The sequence below is a fragment of the Pecten maximus genome, chromosome 11 (genome assembly GCF_902652985.1).
Source record: "Pecten maximus chromosome 11, xPecMax1.1, whole genome shotgun sequence".
NCBI lineage: Eukaryota > Metazoa > Mollusca > Bivalvia > Pectinida > Pectinidae > Pecten > Pecten maximus.
This window is the reverse complement of record NC_047025.1, coordinates 27,385,221-27,405,470: the sequence shown is the minus strand read 5'-3', so window position 1 is coordinate 27,405,470 and position 20,250 is coordinate 27,385,221. Positions and strand designations below refer to the sequence as shown.

Sequence of the window (20,250 nt, the reverse complement as noted above, 5' to 3'; positions counted from 1 at the left end):
ATATGATTACTTATCAAATATATTTCCTTCTACGTGTGAGTAAAGATGAAACCGGTGTCCAACAATTTAATTAGAAATACATATATTACAGTTGTGTATTTTTAAACAGATGAACTGCATAATTAAATGTAATTAAGATGACGACCACATCTAAACAACTACACACGTGTATATGTATGAAGAAAATTGACCAATACTCTCGCTTGTTAAAAAGACACCATGAGTGTCTGTCTAAACGAGCTTCAGACTGACCGAGTAGTCTTCCACCCTACCCATATATAGTCATGTAGCTGTTTGTTGAGGTCAATCACTGCTAAGTCTATATGTATAGCACTCGGGTATAACCCTACTGATACCCCTACTGTTATCCACTACTGATACCCCTACTGTTATCCACTACTGATACCCCTACTGTTATCCACTACTGATACCCCTACTGTTATCCACTACTGATAACCCTACTGTTATCCACTACTGATACCCATACTGTTATCCACTACTGATACCCCTACTGTCATCCTCTACTGATACCCCTACTGTCATCCTCTACTGATACCCATACTGTTATCCTCTACTGATACCCCTACTGTCATCCTCTACTGATACCCCTACTGTCATCCTCTACTGATACCCATACTGTCATCCTCTACTGATACCCCTACTGTCATCCTCTACTGATACCCCTACTGTTATCCACTACTGATACCCCTAATGTTATCTTCTATTGATAATCCAACTGTTATCCACTACTGATAACCCTACTGTCATCCTCTACTGATAACCCTACTGTTATCCTCTACTGATGACCCTACTGTTATCCACTACTGATGACCCTACTGTTATCCACTACTGATAATCCAACTGTTATCCACTACTGATACCCCTACTGTTATCCACTACTGATACCCCTACTGTTATCCACTACTGATACCCCTACTGTTATCCACTACTGATAATCCAACTGTTATCCACTACTGATAACCCTACTGTTATCCACTACTGATAATCCAACTGTTATCCACTACTGATAACCCTACTGTTATCCACTACTGATAACCCTACTGTTATCCACTACTGATAATCCAACTGTTATCCACTACTGATAATCCAACTGTTATCCTCTACTGATAACCCTACTGTTATCCACTACTGATAACCCTACTGTTATCCACTACTGATAACCCTACTGTTATCCTCTATTGATTATCCAACTGTTATCCTCTATTGAGGACCCTACTGTTATCCACTACTGATAATTCTACTGTTATCCTCTACTGATAACCCTACTGTTATCCTCTACTGATAACCCTACTACGACCCGTACTGATATCCCAACTGTTATCCACTACTGATAACCCTACTGTATCCACTACTGATATACCGTTATCCAATGGTAACACTACTGATAAGCCCTATTGATAACCCTACCGTTATCCAATGGTAACACTACTGATAAGCGCTATTGATAACCCTACCGTTATCCAATGGCAACACTATACTAATAAGCCCTATTGATAACCCTACCGTTATCCAATGGCAACACTATACTAATAAGCCCTATCGATAACCCTACCGTTATCCAATGGCAACACTACTGATAAGCCCTATGGATAACCCTACAGTTATATCCAATGGTAACACTACTGATAAGCCCTATTGATAACCCTACCGTTATCCAATGACAACACTACTGATAACCCCTATTGATAACCCTACCGTTATCCAATGGCAACACTACTTATAACCCTACCGTTATCCAATGGTAACATTACTGATAAGCCCTTTTGATAACCCTACCGTTATCCAATGGTAACACTACTTATAAGCCCTATTGATAACCCTACCGTTATCCAATGACAACACTATACTGATAAGCCCTATTGATAACCCTACCGTTATCTAATGACAACACTACTTATAACCCTACCGTTATCCAATGGTAACATTACTGATAAGCCCTTTTGATAACCCTACCGTTATCCAATGGTAACACTACTTATAAGCCCTATTGATAACCCTACCGTTATCTAATGACAACACTATACTGATAAGCCCTATTGATAACCCTACCGTTATCTAATGACAACACTACTTATAAGCCCTATTGATAACCCTACCGTTATCTAATGACAACACTACTGATAACCCTACCGTTATCCAATGGTGATATTACTGATAAGCCCTATTGATAACCCTACCGTTATCCAATGACAACACTACTGATAACCCTACCGTTATCCAATGGTGATATTACTGATAAGCCCTATTGATAACCCTACCGTTATCCAATGGTAACACTACTTATAAGCCCTATTGGTAACCCTATCGTTATCCAATGACAACACTACTGATAACCCTACCGTTATCCAATGGTGATATTACTGATAAGCCCTATTGATAACCCTACCGTTATAGCCTACTGGTAACCTTACTGTTATGTCCTACTTATAACCATACCCTTATGCCCGCTATTATCCCGTACTTATTAGCATGCTATTGTGCCATACATGTACCCATGCCCTTATTGTTAAGCCCTACTACCGACCGTAACGTTACGACCTACTCATGACCACACCGTTACGGCCTACTGATGACCGTACCGTTACGGCCTACTGATGACCGCACCGTTATAGCCTACTGGTGACCGTACCATTATGGCCTACTGGTGACCGTACCGTCATGGCCTACTGATGACCGCACAGTTATAGCCTACTGGTGACCGTACCGTTATAGCCTACTGATGACCGTACCGTTATAGCCTACCGATAACCCGACTGTTTTATCATATTGATAACCCTGCCCTTATGGCCTACTGATGACCATACCGTCAAGACCTACTGATGACCGGTCCGTCAAGGCCTACTGATGACCGTACCGGCATGGCCTACTGATGACCGTACCGTTATAGCCTAATGATGACCGTATCGTTATAGCCTAATGATGACCGTATCGTTATGGCCTACTGGTGACCGTATCGTTATGGCCTACTGGTGACCGTACCATTATGGCCTACTGGTGACCGTACCGTTATGGCCTACTGGTGACCGTACCGTCATGGCCTACTGTTGACCGTACCGTTATAGCCTACTGGTGGCCGTACCATTATAGCCTACTGGTGACCGTACCGGCATGGCCTACTGATGACCGTACCGTTATAGCCTACTGGTGACCGTACCGTCAATGCCTACTGATGACCGTACCGGCATGGCCTACTGATGACCGTACCGGCATGGCCTACTACTGGTGACCGCACCATTATGGCCTACTGGTGACCGTAACGTAACGACCTACTCATGACCACACCGTTACGGCCTACTGGTGACCGTACCGTTATAGCCTACTGGTGGCCGTACCATTATTGCCTACTAACGACCGTACCGCCAGGCCTGATAATTCTATTGTTATGCCCTTCTGTTATCCCGTACAGATAACCACGCCAGTGTGCCATAAGGTTGCCCCTTTTGTTAAGCTTACTAATGACCGTATTGATATGCCCTTCTGTTATGCCCTACCGATGACCTAATGATGGCCCTAATGATAACCCTACTGTATTGAGTTATTCTTGAAGCGAATGCATTCCACGGTGCAAAGATGTATTGCTTGCTACTAGATGGTTATTTTACTCCTTTTGGGAACGTGTGTTAACATCATTGAACAACATGCTGGAAGTCAAATTGCCCAAAGACATAACCACAACAGCACAAGGCAGTCCGTGATCTCAGCTTCTTAAGAAACACAAACTGCCCCGAGTAGGTATCGAACCACGAACATCGAATCTTCAGCTGAAGTTGCATTAGCCCGACGCCCCCTTCCCACCTTTAAACCTCATACATCCTTAAAGCCTTACACCCCTCTTATGATTACGACAAATCAGCTTCACACTTTTTATGATATTTTTTAATGCGAACAAGTACAATATACATAGAGTTAGTTATTCACAGGACCGTATGGTAGAGTATCACCCCTAACCCTGGCGTCGGTAAACACTGACTCAAACTTCCCTCCTATTGGCAAGGGGCCTATTCTTTCCACGCTCGACCTAGCTCGGGCTACTTGGTTCCCTCTATTCATGGCGCTAGCAAATGCTACCGTATCCTGGGGCGGAACTGGTGCAGAAATACATCGTCGATTCCCAACGTCACACTGTAAAACCGGAAACGGCCATGTTGGATTATAACATCTTGCACAAGTTGGTGAACGAGAGTATGACGTCATTCTAGCAAAGCGTTCATTGAAGCCATCGATGTTCCTTAGTCCTCGGATAAACGGCCATCCATCCATTATCCGTCCCGGCCGGTGAAGCGGGTTCTGAACTCTTGGGTAATCGAAGGCCGACATAATCCCGATCCTTCTTTGGCGAGTCCGGAACAACTCCCATATGTAATCGATAAACGCATGATGCAGAAAGAAGATCGGGTCTTGTGCGGCCGTCATGGGTGACGACAACTGGCCGTCTACCCATACGTGTGGTCCGTTGTGGTACGCCTCCAAACTAAACAATGGGTTAGGACTTGGCTCGACGATCTCTCGATGGCGCGTGCGACTGAGCACGTTACGGACGCCATCTTGTGATATCAGACTCCCGGCGTTGCCTATATTTCGGACTAACGAAATTCCGCTCGGCGTGATCCAACTTGCAAATGGTCCATCGTCTACTGTTCCAAATCCTGTTCCAAAGAATTCGCCAGACCATAGCACAGACTGAGTCGGATCGGACATGTGGAAATCCAGTGAGGAGTCCCAATATGGCGTCGGATATTGAGTAGCCGCTTCGAGTCTGAAAACGGAAACCTGCTTAGTAATGGACAACGCTGTTCATATAGAGTTCATGACGAGTAACAACGTCAAGGGGGGAAATGACGACACAGTGACAAAAAATAAACTTTATTGTATCCCAATATGTGTGCAACGAGTTATATCAACTGATCGCTCTTGTTGTGGTAGATTATTTAAAGCCAACCATAATATCCAAAGAAAACCCACGTGGTCGGATAGGTAAACCTCATTATACATACCTAATATCAAAAGAGGAACGTGTACGAATACCTATCAATTAAGCTGTCGATGGCCTATTTACTTCTACGATTGGTCCTAATACCCACCACTTTACACTCCATTGCTATAAAACCCTTCTCGCTAACAAACCGCATCACAGTTCATTAGATGGCTGGACTTACATTAGAAGGTAGACCCTGTGCCAGCCGAGGAAATTAGGCCCGCCGTGTGCTGAGTTCAGCACGGCTCCTCTGTGGACGTTCGCTATGGCATCATACCGGTTACTATTGCCAAGTCTCTGTAACCAGAATGTCGAAACTTGGATTATAACAAACAAGGAAAAGTATATACATGTTGTAACGAGAAACAAAACGGAGAACAAATCATACAACCGACAGCAACAATTTCGGTGAATAAGTGAGAATGAAGTTTGAAGCCGTATTCGTGTTGAAAGCCAGCGTATTGTTGAAGTAGTCATAGTAGCCTTATATTTGTTTATGCATGTACAACTGGCAACATTAGACTAATTTTAATTCAAATGCAATTAGCAAAAAAAAGGGGGATTAGAGAATGGATTTTGAAGTCTTCTTCGTGTTGTTCGGGGAGATTAATGGGTCTGTTGTCTACGGCATTGAAATACGTACATTCTTTCCCTCAACTAAGCATGCTACAGATGAAAGAAAACAGTTATGAATATTAACTACCATACCTGCTCCCTCTCCCCTTCCCCTTGGAAGGTCAGAGAACTGACACCTGATAAACGCAGCTTTGGTCTCTTCTGTCGATACAGTTTTCATGGGCAATATCATTCTTGTTTAATTAAACAAGTAGCCCGAGTTTCCTCTTGCCCTGACACCATGTCTGGTGGCCCTACACCAGACATGGTGTCAGGGCCAGAGGAAACTCGGGCTATTAAACAAGATGTTCGTCGGCCATGCAAAGTGAATTTACGATAATGCAGAAACCAAACAGCAGCTATCGTACTGATATGAACACAGAGAAGTCGCCGGCCCAATATTTTAAATATTGTACCATTCTGCAAACCCCTATTTCACTGTGTATAAAGTACATGTAACTTACACGTAGTCGAGATTCACTTTGCCAAAGTATTACTACATTAATATATATGTATCAAAGGTAGAAACAAACCTGACGTTTTAGAACATTTAGACGTGTTGTGAACCTTCGCCATTCTCTTGGTGACAAAGTTCGCACTTCTCGTCTGTTCCATCGATTTATTTGGCGCTTTCCACGATGTCCAGGCGATATGTCTGATATGACTTTCCGTAGTAATGACTCGATGTATAAAGATTCATCTGATGTTATGTTGTACGTTGACAAATTATTTGTAATGTCCAATGAAAACAGTTCTATGCATTCACGTCGAAGTGCAAGCGGCGGTAAATCTAAACTGACAACTGATTGGTTGTATAAGCATTTGTCATACAGAGTCGATGAATGCGTATTCACAGTTGCCTTGACAATAGCTGTACATGCACACACTGCCACGGTGATAACCAGAAGCCACTGCATACTGATACAAATATAAATCAAAATTAAAACAACAACCACAATAATATAAGAAACAACAACGAACACCAGCCTAAACATCACTTAAATGTGTTAAATTATGGTGTAATATTTTTTATAAATATAAATGTAATTAACAAGGAAATAGATTCTAGATATATCTTAATGAAAAATGTTGCTTTTTTGTACTTAACTACTTTAGAAATAACACTGTTTACATTTATTTATTTCTCTTATGATTTTACTGTTCCAATTTTTAAATGCTAGTTTGCTTAGCTATATCTAAGCAAAATTATACTTAGTCTGAATGATTCTGACTACTTTGTATATTAATTATAAATTTAAATTATACCGAATGACAAAACGAATCACAAAACGTAATTTTTAAAATCGCAAGTCAGAACTACTGTTAATGGTCCTTCGGCATTAATTTTGCTGTAGTCTATCTATTTCTAAATTGATCTAAAATGCCTCCCACTGCTGAGTTGTATACATTTGCAAACAACTGACGACGTCATATTGAGTTTAAGTCAGATGTAATAGGCAACCAAAGGGCTTAGATAATGGATTTTAAGCCTTCTTCGTGTTGAAAGCCAATGTTTTGTTAAAGTAGTCATAAAGGTTAATGCATTTAGCAATTAGACTAAGGTACTAAAATTTAGATCAAATATGGAAGAAAAAAAACAATATTTTTATGCCCAACTTTTTCTGGTGCATTTTTTCATTAAATTTAAAGATTCAATTTTAAAAGGAATGTTATCAAAATTATTTGATTTTTAGAACAGCGGCTTACCTTCCAGTCCTCATGCTCCTTCTGACCGCTGCTTCAGCCTTTTGTCCGGTCGAATGGACACTGCTTAACGACGGCCGGAACTCGACCTATCTATTAGGAACCGTACAGTAGTTTTGTTTCTATGTGTTTGATATTTTTTATTGTGTGCGGGGAAAACAACTGACTACATGCCTTGTTCAATCGTAATGGATGACCATTATGTTAATGGACGAGGAAGGTATGTCTGTATGGCTGAAGCAAAAGAGAGAAAAAAAAAGACCAGTACATCGTTAACATATAACCTATAAGATGGTCACTGCGGTCACTTAGCACTTTGAGCGTTTGAAGTAGGTTCGCCATTGCAGATGGTCAACGTATATACGTTATACCTCGAAAATGTCGCATTAAAACATGTTGGTTTCGCGTTGTCACATGAAAGTTTAACTTTGTAACGACAGGTTCGAGTTATGACGATATACATTTGCGATATAATGCGATTTTTTCTCTCTAACGATAATGAGCTAAGTCAGCTTTCTACGTGTATCTGTGTTGTCACATTAATATGATCTTATTTTTTTTGTCTCCCTTGAAATGTTTTGTTCTCGGATTCATTTTAACTTTAACTATGCTATCGATGAAATAAATTACATCGTAAGCATTACATCTTAATGACAAACTATTTCATAAAAATTAATTAATACAATTAGAGTATCGTATTTGTGTGTCATAAACAAAGCCAAGTTGATAGATTATGATATAATTATATGAAATCTCATGGAAATAGAGATTTTAGTCTGGTTGCCATGACTAATTATGCGAAAAGTGTAGAAACTCTAATTTGCCTGGTTACAACACAGCACAGACATTTCATGTCCAGGCGAAGCTTCTCATGTCCCTGTGTGGCAACCATGAACAATCGAAAGAGGTCATACGAAAGTAAAACTTTATCAAACTTTATAGATGAACTACACAAACGGAATTCTTCACAGGGCAGAATCAAAAGGTTTTAGTTCTCGTGTCTCTGTGATACATTTTATACAAAATATACTTATCACAAGCAAGACTCCTCAGAACCCTGTGCTACAATGTACCTGAACTGCACTTACCAGTTGTATATTGCAAGATCCCTCTTACACAAACTGCGCTGATCAAATGCGAGAATGTTCAGGTCCCTGTGTGACAACTTACAAAAGTTACACAGATCACCATAAAAAGTGAAGATCCACAGGTCCCTGTGAAATAACATACATAAACCACACTGTCACAGGTGAAAATTACCAGGTCCTGGTGCAACAATGTGCACAAATTACACTTATCACAGGCGAAAACCATCAGGTCACTGTCTTCAAACGTACTCAAATTTCGATTCCGTCGAGGTGGTCACGAAAGTATTGTCAGATGGCAATTTTCCTGACCTAATGAACACTGTATAGGTACCAGGATCACAAAATAAGCAATGTCACTTTTAAGCATAAACTCGAAATAATATGTTCGTTTTATCTCCCTCCTCCACGTTTCCATGTGTTGTTATATACTATCTAAAAACTCCCCCTTTTTATTGTTGTTTTGTAATTTTTGTTATCACTGTTTTATTAGCTCATCGCTTTCTATTGGATGAGGATTTAAGTATCGTGCATGTTGCGTGATCGCCGTAACATTGATTAACATAAAATGTCATTCAGTGGTCAGTTAGAGGAAGGACGCGCGCGAGCTGCGTCCATTATAAGCATATAAAATACCTATATACACGCATAATAAGATATATCTAGTATTGACATTTTTATGGTGCATCTTAAGGTACACATGGCTTTACAATGGTTCAATAGGTGTATGACGTCTATTTAGTAAGATGTTCATATGCACAATGTAAAAACATTTTCTTTGACTCAAATAAAGTCACTAGTTGATCAAAATTCAATTGAATCTACTGAGACTTTTATGCTATGGGTCATTTGAGCACCGAATTGAGATAATTTCTTAGATGACTTAATGCCCCATACTAAATTTGGTCAAAATCCAATCACCCTAAGCATGCTGTGCAGCACGAAAATGTCACTTAAGTACATGTCCGCACTCACCTAGGCTGTGGATGTTCTACGTAGACTCTTATACTACAGGTAATGTGAGCACCAGTTGAGATAATTTCTGTTAGACCTTATATAAGACTTGATGTGGATGCCAGATTTGATCAAGATCCAATCGCCTGTATTCTGCATGGCAATTTTACCAGATTCAGATAACTACAAACAAAAACTAGATATGTCTGAAACATTTGATTTACATATACATGTCATGTATATATATATATACAAAAACATTGAAAATATGTACACTATACTTGCATACTAACATATTACATCTCTAGGTACATTCCTGCTTGTATTTTGCATGCTATGCTACATTTTAACAGCGAACAAAATTCAATGCATGCGCAAAGTGGCTGATTATGTCCATGGCATGCCCTTCAGATATCTGTATCTTAATTAAAAGCATTCATTTTTCATTTACAGTGATCTGTAACAATGTCAGAAACACAAATATCGGTTTGTAAAATACAAAATATCTTAGTTTAAATGGGGGAAAACTCAAACGGGGCTATATTTTTAGTAAAGATATCTGTATTTATAGGTATCACTTTTTTCTTTTAAATTCCCACACACAAATATATGTAATTAATTGGAAAGGAAATATAGATCTCTATATTAGATAAATGTCACATATGTATGGTTAGATGTTGTCGTGATAATATTTGAACTTAGGATTGCCTCCATTTTGTATAGATAATATATTACCGTGTTATTTAATTACTTAATGTTTTGTGGGGGAACAAAACAAAATTTGAGATGATTATTGACCCTAGGCGTTGTCCACCAGTTTTACATACTTAAAATCGAAAATGTATATATGCGCACGCGAAATAATTAAAGAAATTAATTAAACACATTTCTTTCTAGCTGATGTATTGTATATACAATATACATTTTACAAAAATAAAAGTTCCATTTAGTAGCATGGTCTCAAAGGCCCGACGTCATTTAGAGTTACCTCCCCTTTTACGTGGATATCGTTAATAGATGTCGCAGCAATTGCCACGTGACTTTTGGAGGGTTGCTAAGGCGCCATATTCCATTTGTGAATCAACCATGGAGCCGACGACTGAAAGTCTTCCCAAGAAAATGAACTGTAAAATGCGTATTTTGAAAAAAGAAACAATTGACAGTATCGTCAAGGGACGCGAGTACGTAATATGTTACTTTAAGTTTACTTTTTGAAGGTGATATTCACTATGACACAAGAAATATCTTAATCAGCTTAGATTCTAAATGTAGATATCAATCCTACGTACAGTAACGTTATCTATCTACAAAACTTGCTTCATTTGTGTACACCATCGTCTTGAACACCTTATCGATTGATCGATCTATGTAAGCATATCTACATTGTGGTATATTTTAATCGCGTTTCAGTGGATTGATATATTTTTTTTTTAATTTAGCCCATTTAAACTTATCATTGAACAAGATGATAAATTCATCATTTTTTCAACAGTATTTCAGTAGCATTAGGCCTACCAGACTAACCAGGCCTATGGTTCCTTTATAAAGAGTTCAACTTAGGATTTCTTACTTTATTTGCAAAACTCTGACCACTCAGAAAATTGTGTCAGAAAATTGTTATTACTTCTGAGAAGCGAACTTCTCAAATAGCTTCGTGAAGTAATAGAAGGCCATGAATATAAAACGTATGACTCATTAGGAAACGGATTGATAAATTCAATAACTAGGATATTTATTGTTTAACTATTTCAGCATAGCGGTGCAGATTAAGCACATTGTCAAAGACCGACTGGGATGTGAATCATCCCAACTGCAACTTATGGAAAAGCAAAATAATGCTACTTTGAAATCATTGAATGAAAGTGGTAAGTACTTTGTGTATTGCAAAAGTTTTAAAAAAAAAAGTGATAGATCTAGGCCCTCTTTAACTCTTGAAGTCGTGACTTTTTCACATATTTTCAATCAAAGTCATACTTGAAACAAAATCTTTCTCTTTTATTAATGTTTCATTTTATTTCAACTTATGATTTCGAGTTATATTGACAATACCAAATAATGTTATTTCCTTGTACATGAAGAGTTATTTTACATACACTTATTAAAGTCTGATATAAAGTAACAGTTTAAGAATAGCATTAATTTATATCAACATTTTCTCAATATTTTGAAACTTTTGAATAAACAACCAAGCATTCGCCACTATCCAAGGAATGGAAATATTTTGATATCAAAATATACTAGCCATTAGTCACTAACTGCGCTATAGCTGTAGTCTAAAATCCAAAAGCCTCACTATCCTTCAAATCATACAGAGTTGCTTCCCTTAAAGATATATCCTACACACACCAAGTGATTTTTTTTATAAACTGTTATTTATGCAGTCTATGTTCAAATATTTTACATATACGTATTTTAGATAACTCTTTTTTTGAGGGTCTCACTTAAAATAATTTATAATTTAATTTTCTGTTTAAGTCTCAGTGAAGTGAACTTGAAGATTTTTTCCTAAAAAAACTCTGATCAATGCCTAAACAAATAATAGATGTCATGTGTATTATGGCAGGAAAAAAAATACCATGGGAAGGTGAGGATTTCTTTTTAAAGGTTATATAGACCAGGATTCTTGACTTTGACTTTAAGTTCTTCCTTGAAAATGACCAAAGTGCTTTAGGGTAGGCACAAAACTATAGCCAAGGATCTGTAGGGCTATGAGAAATGCATGTATATTTTTTCAGGTCTGATGTGATTGTAATGTCCTGAAGAAACAGTGACATAAGATTAGAGATTCAGCTTCTAAAATTTCAGCAAAATAAGGAGAAAACAGTATTAAATAAAACTATTGAAATTAAGTTCCACTCTGAGCATAGTTTTGTATTATTCGCAGCATCAAATTACCCCATGTTTGAGAATTTCACGGAGAAGTACCAGGCTTACATGAAAAGCTCTGTCCTGCTCCAACAGAACATGGTTACCAAATTACGTGAAGTTGACGGACCATATGAAATGATGAAAAGGTAAGATTAAGGGAAATTTCTTTCTTGTCATAAATGGTCTGATGAAAAATTTAACTTGGTTTTTTCAGTGTCAAAGGAACTGGGAGCATTGACAATATTTTTTAGTACAGTGTGTCGGTTTGAATTTTCCTTATTTGGATGAGGTTTTTGTACTCTCTAGTATCTCTTTTTTTTAAGGTGGTTGGATGCCCCCACAACCAAAACCAAGCCAGAAGAATTGAAGAAGCAGTATTCCAACTTTCGTGATGACCATGCCAGTAAACTCACACTTCTAAAAAAGGAGAAAAAGGTAAGTTAAAAAAAATGTATTTCCATTACTGTTTTTTACAATTAACAAATGTGGTTACTTCAGATTTGTTTGTTATTGAATATAATATTGATTATAACAAAGATTGTGAATAAACGTGGTAAGAATTTGTTCTATTTATAAAATAGACACTGACAAAGATACGTGGACAGCTGGAAACTTGCCAGAAGAAGCTGAGAAATGTTCAAGCCACACTGCAGATTACTATAAGTATGGATGTAGAAGTATCAGCTCGTGACATCAAAGAGCAGAGAACTCTCAGAGAGCTGGAAAAGGACTTGATCAATCGTCTTAACAAATCCTTCCAACAATGCCAGGCACTTATTATAGAAGAAGCTGAAAGTAGAAAAAGCCTTCAAAAGGTAAAATTCTATCCTTAATATATTAATGCCATGGTTAAAGAATATGATCACTTCTATCACTTAAATGTCTTTTGGCTTCAATATATCACTGTCATTTTCAATGAAATAACATAGACCTCTTAACATCCTCACTGATATTGTATGATATGAGGAGGATTTAACAGTACAATGAAGGTCCCTGTATATGATTACCCACAGACACCAATATATTAGAACCTTAATTCTCATCAGATTTTGGTTTATTATTGTTTAATGTCTTGTCAACAGCTAAGGTTACTTAAAGACAGCTTTCATCAGATATCAATAAAGCAGGCCCCTTCTCATCTGACAGGAATACACCAGTCCATTCCCATCTGACATGAATATACTGACCCCCTTTTCATCTGACATCTACACTGTCCCCTTCTCATCTGACATTAATATACTGTTCTCTTCTCATCTGACATTAATACACTAGCCCCTTCCCAAATCTGATATTTACATTGTCCCCTTCTCATCTGACATCTATATACTGGTGCCTTTTCATCTGACATAAATTTAGCATCCCTTTATCATCTAATCCAATTGACATCATATTATCCCTTTCTCATCTGACCCCACTGACATCAGTTTATCACCCCTTTCTCATCTGAACCCACTGACATCAATTTTTTACCCTTTCTGATATGACCCACTGACCTCACTAGCACTTTATTTGTCCATCCCCTATTCCTCACCGATATGATCACATCAACATATTGTCCCTTCCCATTCACACTAACATATATTAGTGAATGATGAGAAACTTGTTAAGGAGTATATCATGGTATTTTCTTGTTTAATAGAGAGAATGTAAAGCTGTAAACACTTTTATTATAGTTTTTTGTATATTTAATGACAGGGTATGACAAAGATAGCAGCTGAAATAGAGAGCTTTGACGAGGAACGAGTAAAAGTTAGCAATGCTGCTATGACCAAATTTGTTGGAATCTTGAACCAACAGGAGATTAATAGGTATGATTTCATTTTCATTTTCCCACTGCACACTTTTCAATCTTAATACATGCTTATTTTATAAGTTTACAACCTTACAACAGCTCATATTCATCTATATAATTACAGTCTGCACTAAAAATTCAATTATTCATGTGTTTTAAATTTTTAATTGGTTTTTAATGTTTTGGTTTAGAAATGAAAAAGAACAGTCAACATATGACCTGATGTCTTCCCTATCTCCAACATTCATTGAGGTCCAGAAGGTGTCACTGAAGAGCAAAGATAATGTCATTGTCTACAAATTTCCAGACATTGCAGTAAGTTCACAGAAACCATATACATGTAATGTTAACCAATATTTACCCAAGTGTAACATTTTAAAAAAGTTAATTTTTAAGGATTTTTTGTGATAATTCCTTTCCACCATAATTGATGTATGTCAAATTAAAAAAGAAAAAACACACAAAACAAAGTGAGATATTAAGATGTATGATTCTTGATATTTATTGGAATAGAAAGGTTGGAGGTTAGCAGCTGATCCTATGATTTAAAGGATCTGTTAAATATTGGGATGGAGAGGCAAAGGGGATTGATAATGATACATGTATGTTCCTATGAAATTAATTAGTGATATAGGGGAAAGACCCTGGGGTTAATTTTTCATTCTGGGTCATAGGAATGTTTAAAGCCCCTGTCAGAGAGGCTTGACAAGTAACATACCCAGAGAGAGCTTTGGGTTGAAATCTCAGGATTTATATATATTTGTATACTGTAAGGTTAAAATTAAGGTATGTCTGTTTAATGATCTCTTGGCAACATTGCACATGAATATTTTCTATGGTTTTCAGGAGCAGCTTAAAAATTTGGGATTTTCAGAGACAACTTTAGCTCCAGAACCAGTTTACAAGCCCATTTTGGAATCTCAAGAAACTGTAGATGTACAGGATACAGAGAATTGCTCAACACCTTCCTCATCCTATGATTCAAATGGTAACTATTGGTAAAAAAAATAAGAAGCCTTTTTTAGGCCATCTGACCTCTAGGCACAAAGATGAGAGTTCCCAATAGGAGAAGTTAGTTCAAATGTGACTTTCAATGCTTTTTGATGACTGTACAAAACTGTATAATTTACCCACTACTGACCAAATCTTAACCCTAATTGACAGATTCTTCATTTAATTTTGCTGAAAGAGGTGTGAATATCAAAGTCATCATTCTCCCTCTATAAACATTTATGATCAGATAGCTGTTAAGGCTTGCTGTCCTCTCTTTTTCCAATGACAATTGCTTGGATGTCTTGTGTTGGATCTGTTCAATTTAGACAACATGTATGTTCTCTTCTGCATGTTAGGGTAGATCCAAGATGGTGTGATGTTTTTTAGTTGTGGACCATGTAATAATACAGTATATAAATATATCACATGAAAACAATTATATATGTAAATAATTGTTTGCATTTCAATTAATTATTGAGTCAGTGTCATTGGATTTTAGTATTCTTATTTCTAAACAAGTTAAGATAAAACAAAATTAAATAAATGCTTAACAAGCAGTGATACTCTATACATAAACCTGTAATATGTCTATTGAAGTAACTAAATTCTAAGGGTAGTTTCTTATGGTGATTTTATTCTTTCTCTTATCCTGTTTAACAACAGATGACAACTGTTCCGATGAGGATGCCAAGAAACCTGCAAGAACTGTAGGAGGAAACATTGGCAACCAAAATTCCAAACAAGAGGTGGGAAAGCCAAGACAGACCAAGAAAATAAGGAAAGCTGTAAAACAGGATGAAATTACTACTGTGCAGGAACTAAACAGAAAAACTTCACCAGAACCTGTTGAGCATGAGGGAAAACGGAAACGGAAACTCCCTAGACCACCCCAAGATTCAGATGAAGGTGATGCACCACCACCCTGTGTAACTCGGCAAGGATGGGTGAATAATGCTGAAGAGCAAGTGTCTGTGAACATGATGGAACAGGACAGACCCCAGATAGACGCAGGTCAATACACAAACCATGGTGTACCCCTGGAACAGTCTCGACCACTGAAAGCTCTTGTGGCACACTCTTCTTCAGATAATGACTACCTCCGCTTTAAAAAAGGTAACTTTCAACATCGGTAAACTGAATGTGTAGAATGAATGGTTCTGCTTGCACTTTATTTTGCTCATTCACATGTATTTCTGTTCATTATTTGTGGGTGAGATGGGAAAGAATTATATTTAATAAAAATGCTTTCCATGGGCATGGTGCATTTTATTTTGAATTGCAATGGGAAGACCTGAGGAAGCTACCAGCATATATGTTGAGTAAACAAAATCCTGATTCAAGATACCAAGAACTTTTGTAAATAAAGTTTATGTTGGACACTACTTGCAAAATGCATACTTATAGTAATTGACAGAAACATAGTAACAAGGGTTTTATTACTTCAAACTGGAAAAAAACAAAAACAAAGTTAATACAGCTTTAGAACACAATACACTTTAATTGATGGTAATTTATTGTATTTTTCCTATGTTTAATGTCTTTGATGTTTACTTTCAATAATCATTTGCAGGGCAAAAACTGGTACAGACCCATAAGGCAAATGAGGAAGGCATTGCCTATGGCCACACCCGCAAACATAGCTACGGGAGTATCAAATATGGATATTTCAGCATCAGACAGATGAAAACATGGAAACCTACAGCAAAGAATATTCTGAAGGATTTATTTTAAATATGTAACTTTATATCATTAGAGCAAACTCTGGCTTCACATTTCCTGTGTGCTGAATATGGCAGTTTGGAAATCTTCAACAGGAAAAAAAGATTCTCAAAAACTCTGTAATTAGTAGTCATTTATTTCTGTGGGCAACATTTGCATCTTAGAGCAAAAAAATGAAAGAGCAAGTACAAAAATCATGAATATAAAAGTATTGAATCTAAGGTGAAATTTGGCACGACTTGGAGGAAATCAGGATTTCAATTTGTACAATTAACCATCTTGTTTGTTGATAATAGCTGAGAAACAAATCGGGGATGTGACAGATGAAATGAGATGCATTGTTCCAAGAACGATTTTTTTTACTTTGAAGCCAGTTGTTTTTAAAACTTGTTTGGTCAGCAACAGAAATCTTGGAGAAATGTTCAAAAATGAGTTTCAGAATATCAAAAAAATCATATTCCTTCTATTTCTGAAGAAAAAAAGTGCCATGTATACATATATCATTTTTTCTTATTAAATCTCCATGAAATGTTCTGTGGGACAAGGCATTCCAAAGACATGATTGTAAAGCAATCCAATGTTGAAACAACAATGTACGGTCTTAGGAATATTTTGTCACAGGAAACATTTGGATTAATTTGCTGATAGATATTCAAAACGTTTTCAGTATTGTTCTGACTTTTGCACTTTTATTTTTTAACCAAGATTTCTGTGATATACTTGTATTTGATATACATTTGACATATACACATTTATGCATTATAGATGGGCTCTTGTGGTACAAGTCACTAATAAGCATAATGCCTATCGTTTTTAGAAATGCCTTTTTTCTGTGATAAGGTTAAATATGTGGGGTTTTTTTAAAGCATTTACAGGTATATTGAAAATAATCAAACAATTTTTTGTTTGTTTTTGTTTTGGGTAAGTTTTATAGAAAAAGTTCTATCTCAATTTGTAGTCAATTATAATATTCACTGTCTCATTGATATTTTGTATTTAGATTTGATCATGTCATGATGAATTTATTTACACATGTTTTAACAATAAAATCGTTAGTTAACTCTTTTATATTTGTCAACTTATGATTTAGTAATAAAAAAAAAAACTTAATATTTTTAACTATGATGCAGTGTAATTCATATTTCGTTATATATTGTATTGCTAAATGCATAGCTAAATGTGCTATTCATACCATTGTCTTGTCTACAATGAAATCAAAGACACAAATACGCTTAAACAGTAAGAAGTATCACAGCCTTAGATTAAACCTTAGGAGGTGCATGTACTGAGTAAAATCTGATGCCCCTGTAATGAAATTTTAAACTTCAGGAAAAGATCGAAATTTAAGTTTTCCTTTTTCGTTACTCATCAAAAAATATTTTTGATGTAGGAATACAGTAGATGCCGAATAATGAATCAAACTGCATCATACAGTTGTTAAGTCCTTTTACGACTCGTCAGTGATGACAAGAACATCATAGAGCTCTTTTGTCCTAGGACTCTTGGTGATGCTTGGGGCACAAACAGCTGTTTGTCCTAGGTCTCTTGGTGATGCTTGGGGCACAAACAGCTGTTTGTCCTAGGTCTCGCCAGTGATGACAGGGGCACCATACAGCTGTTTGTCCTAGGTCTCTTGGTGATGCTTGGGGCACCATACAGCTGTTTGTCCAAGGTCTCTTGGTGATGCTTGGGGCACAAACAGCTGTTTGTCCTAGGTCTCGCCAGTGATGACAGGGGCACCATACAGCTGTTTGTCCTAGGTCTCGCCAGTGATGACAGGGACACAAACAGCTGTTTGTCCTAGGTCTCGCCAGTGATGACAGGGGCACCATACAGCTGTTTGTCCTAGGTCTCGCCAGTGATGACAGGGACACCATACAGCTTTTTGACCCTCTAGGACTCGTCATGATGTTAGGGACATCACACAGCTGTTTGACCCTCTAGGATTCGACAGTGATGTTAAGGATATCGTACAGCTGTTGTGCCTTCTAGGAGTCGTCAGTAATGTTAGGGACATCATACATCTGTTTGGGCTCTTATGTAAAGTCATTTTATAACTCGTCAGTGAAGATAAGTACATCATACAGCTGTTTGTCCTAGGTCTCGCCAGTGATGACAGGGACACCATACAGCTTTTTGACCCTCTAGGACTCGTCATGATGTTAGGGACATCACACAGCTGTTTGACCCTCTAGGATTCGACAGTGATGTGAGGGACATCACACAGCTGTTTGACCCTCTAGGACTCGTCATGATGTTAGGGACATCACACAGCTTTTTGACCCTCTAGGATTCGACAGTGATGTGAGGGACATCACACAGCTGTTTGGCCTTCTAGGACTCGTCAGTGATATGCTCGAGACCTGAAAATTTACAATATCTAAAATCGACCTTACGAAAGAAATTTGTTTATTTCCATAACCTGTGAACAAATTGTCATAAGTTTTAGATTCTTCATCACATGGGCTTCTAGAAGACAATAATATCGGGTTGACATTGAGATTGTGCAGATACATCTGAGCCAGCCAGAAAAAGCAAAACAACCACTCAGTTAAACACATCCTACATTTATAAAATTCTATTGAAACAGGTTAATTATAAGAAAGTATACCAAATCATTCTCGTTATGTAGAAGGATAGAATATCAAGGATGGGTTTTTTTATTCTGAAATTGATAATCAAGATTTATATACTTTGGGTACACCATATATGGACAGGTATCAAATAAAATGTGGTTATAAGATCAATAACAAGTACTCCATACACGTTATTTAACTTGACATCGGGTAAGTTTTCATGTCGCTCTGAATTCGACAGATGATACGTGTACCTGTCGGTCCCCCCACACAGTTAAGTTCCTTTTCAAGCAATTCATTACTTGGAATAATGATAGGAGTTCATTTGATTTATAAACAAGACAATAGCACCATAACTATGGGCACCGAGATGACCAAGGAATGCACACTAGTTACACAAGCCTATAGATTTGCTATACGATATGTAGTATTTGTTAGCGGTTTAGGTGTTTCTGGTGACACGAACTACGGCTTTAAACCCAGCGGGCACTTCATGATGGGCGACGTCCAACCAGGTCAGGAACACAACTTGTTGATCACGAAACAAATTAAATTCATATTAATATAATGTAAATGGGGTTTTTTTCATGAAGAAAGAAAAATGATTTAACATTTAGTATTCAGATTAATCTATTTGGTGAACAATTAATTTTCATTTTCCCTCAAATTCTAAATTCATATTAAAGCAATGCTATAGTAATGTAACCTATCTTCTATAAGGCCACACGAAGTAGAGAAATCGGTCAAATAGACAGGTCATCCGTTTGTAAACTGTTAATCTCCTAACACATGGTATTGATCTTACGTGAACGTAGATACTCGCCAAATCTATGTACGCCACCCCTGTGAAAATAAAAACTGACGAAAAATTTGTGATTTACTATGGCTAAAATATCAACGAATGACAATTTCTCAATTAATCAATGCTTTTTGCACTATTAAATTTAT

General features: G+C 37.2%; 2 protein-coding genes across 2 annotated transcripts; one reads left to right on the top strand and one right to left on the bottom strand.

Moving 5' to 3' along the window:
* Window positions 1-3,879: 3,879 nt before the first annotated feature.
* Window positions 3,880-7,885, bottom strand: LOC117337981 (tyrosinase-like protein 1). The gene is made up of 4 exons (XM_033899142.1): window positions 7,319-7,885; window positions 6,145-6,529; window positions 5,178-5,293; window positions 3,880-4,777 (listed from the first exon to the last, which is right to left on the bottom strand). The coding sequence occupies exons 1-4, from the start codon at window positions 7,330-7,332 to the stop codon at window positions 3,928-3,930; spliced, it is 1,365 nt and encodes a 454-aa protein (XP_033755033.1). The 5' UTR covers window positions 7,333-7,885; the 3' UTR covers window positions 3,880-3,927.
* A 179-nt stretch (window positions 7,886-8,064) lies between these two features.
* LOC117337980 lies at window positions 8,065-17,791 on the top strand. Its single transcript, XM_033899140.1, has 10 exons — window positions 8,065-10,535; window positions 11,107-11,219; window positions 12,239-12,368; window positions 12,546-12,657; window positions 12,804-13,037; window positions 13,918-14,030; window positions 14,206-14,329; window positions 14,861-15,002; window positions 15,671-16,120; window positions 16,578-17,791. Exons 1-10 carry the CDS (start codon window positions 10,372-10,374, stop codon window positions 16,736-16,738), a joined length of 1,743 nt encoding a protein of 580 aa, XP_033755031.1. The 5' UTR covers window positions 8,065-10,371; the 3' UTR covers window positions 16,739-17,791.
* Window positions 17,792-20,250: the final 2,459 nt, after the last annotated feature.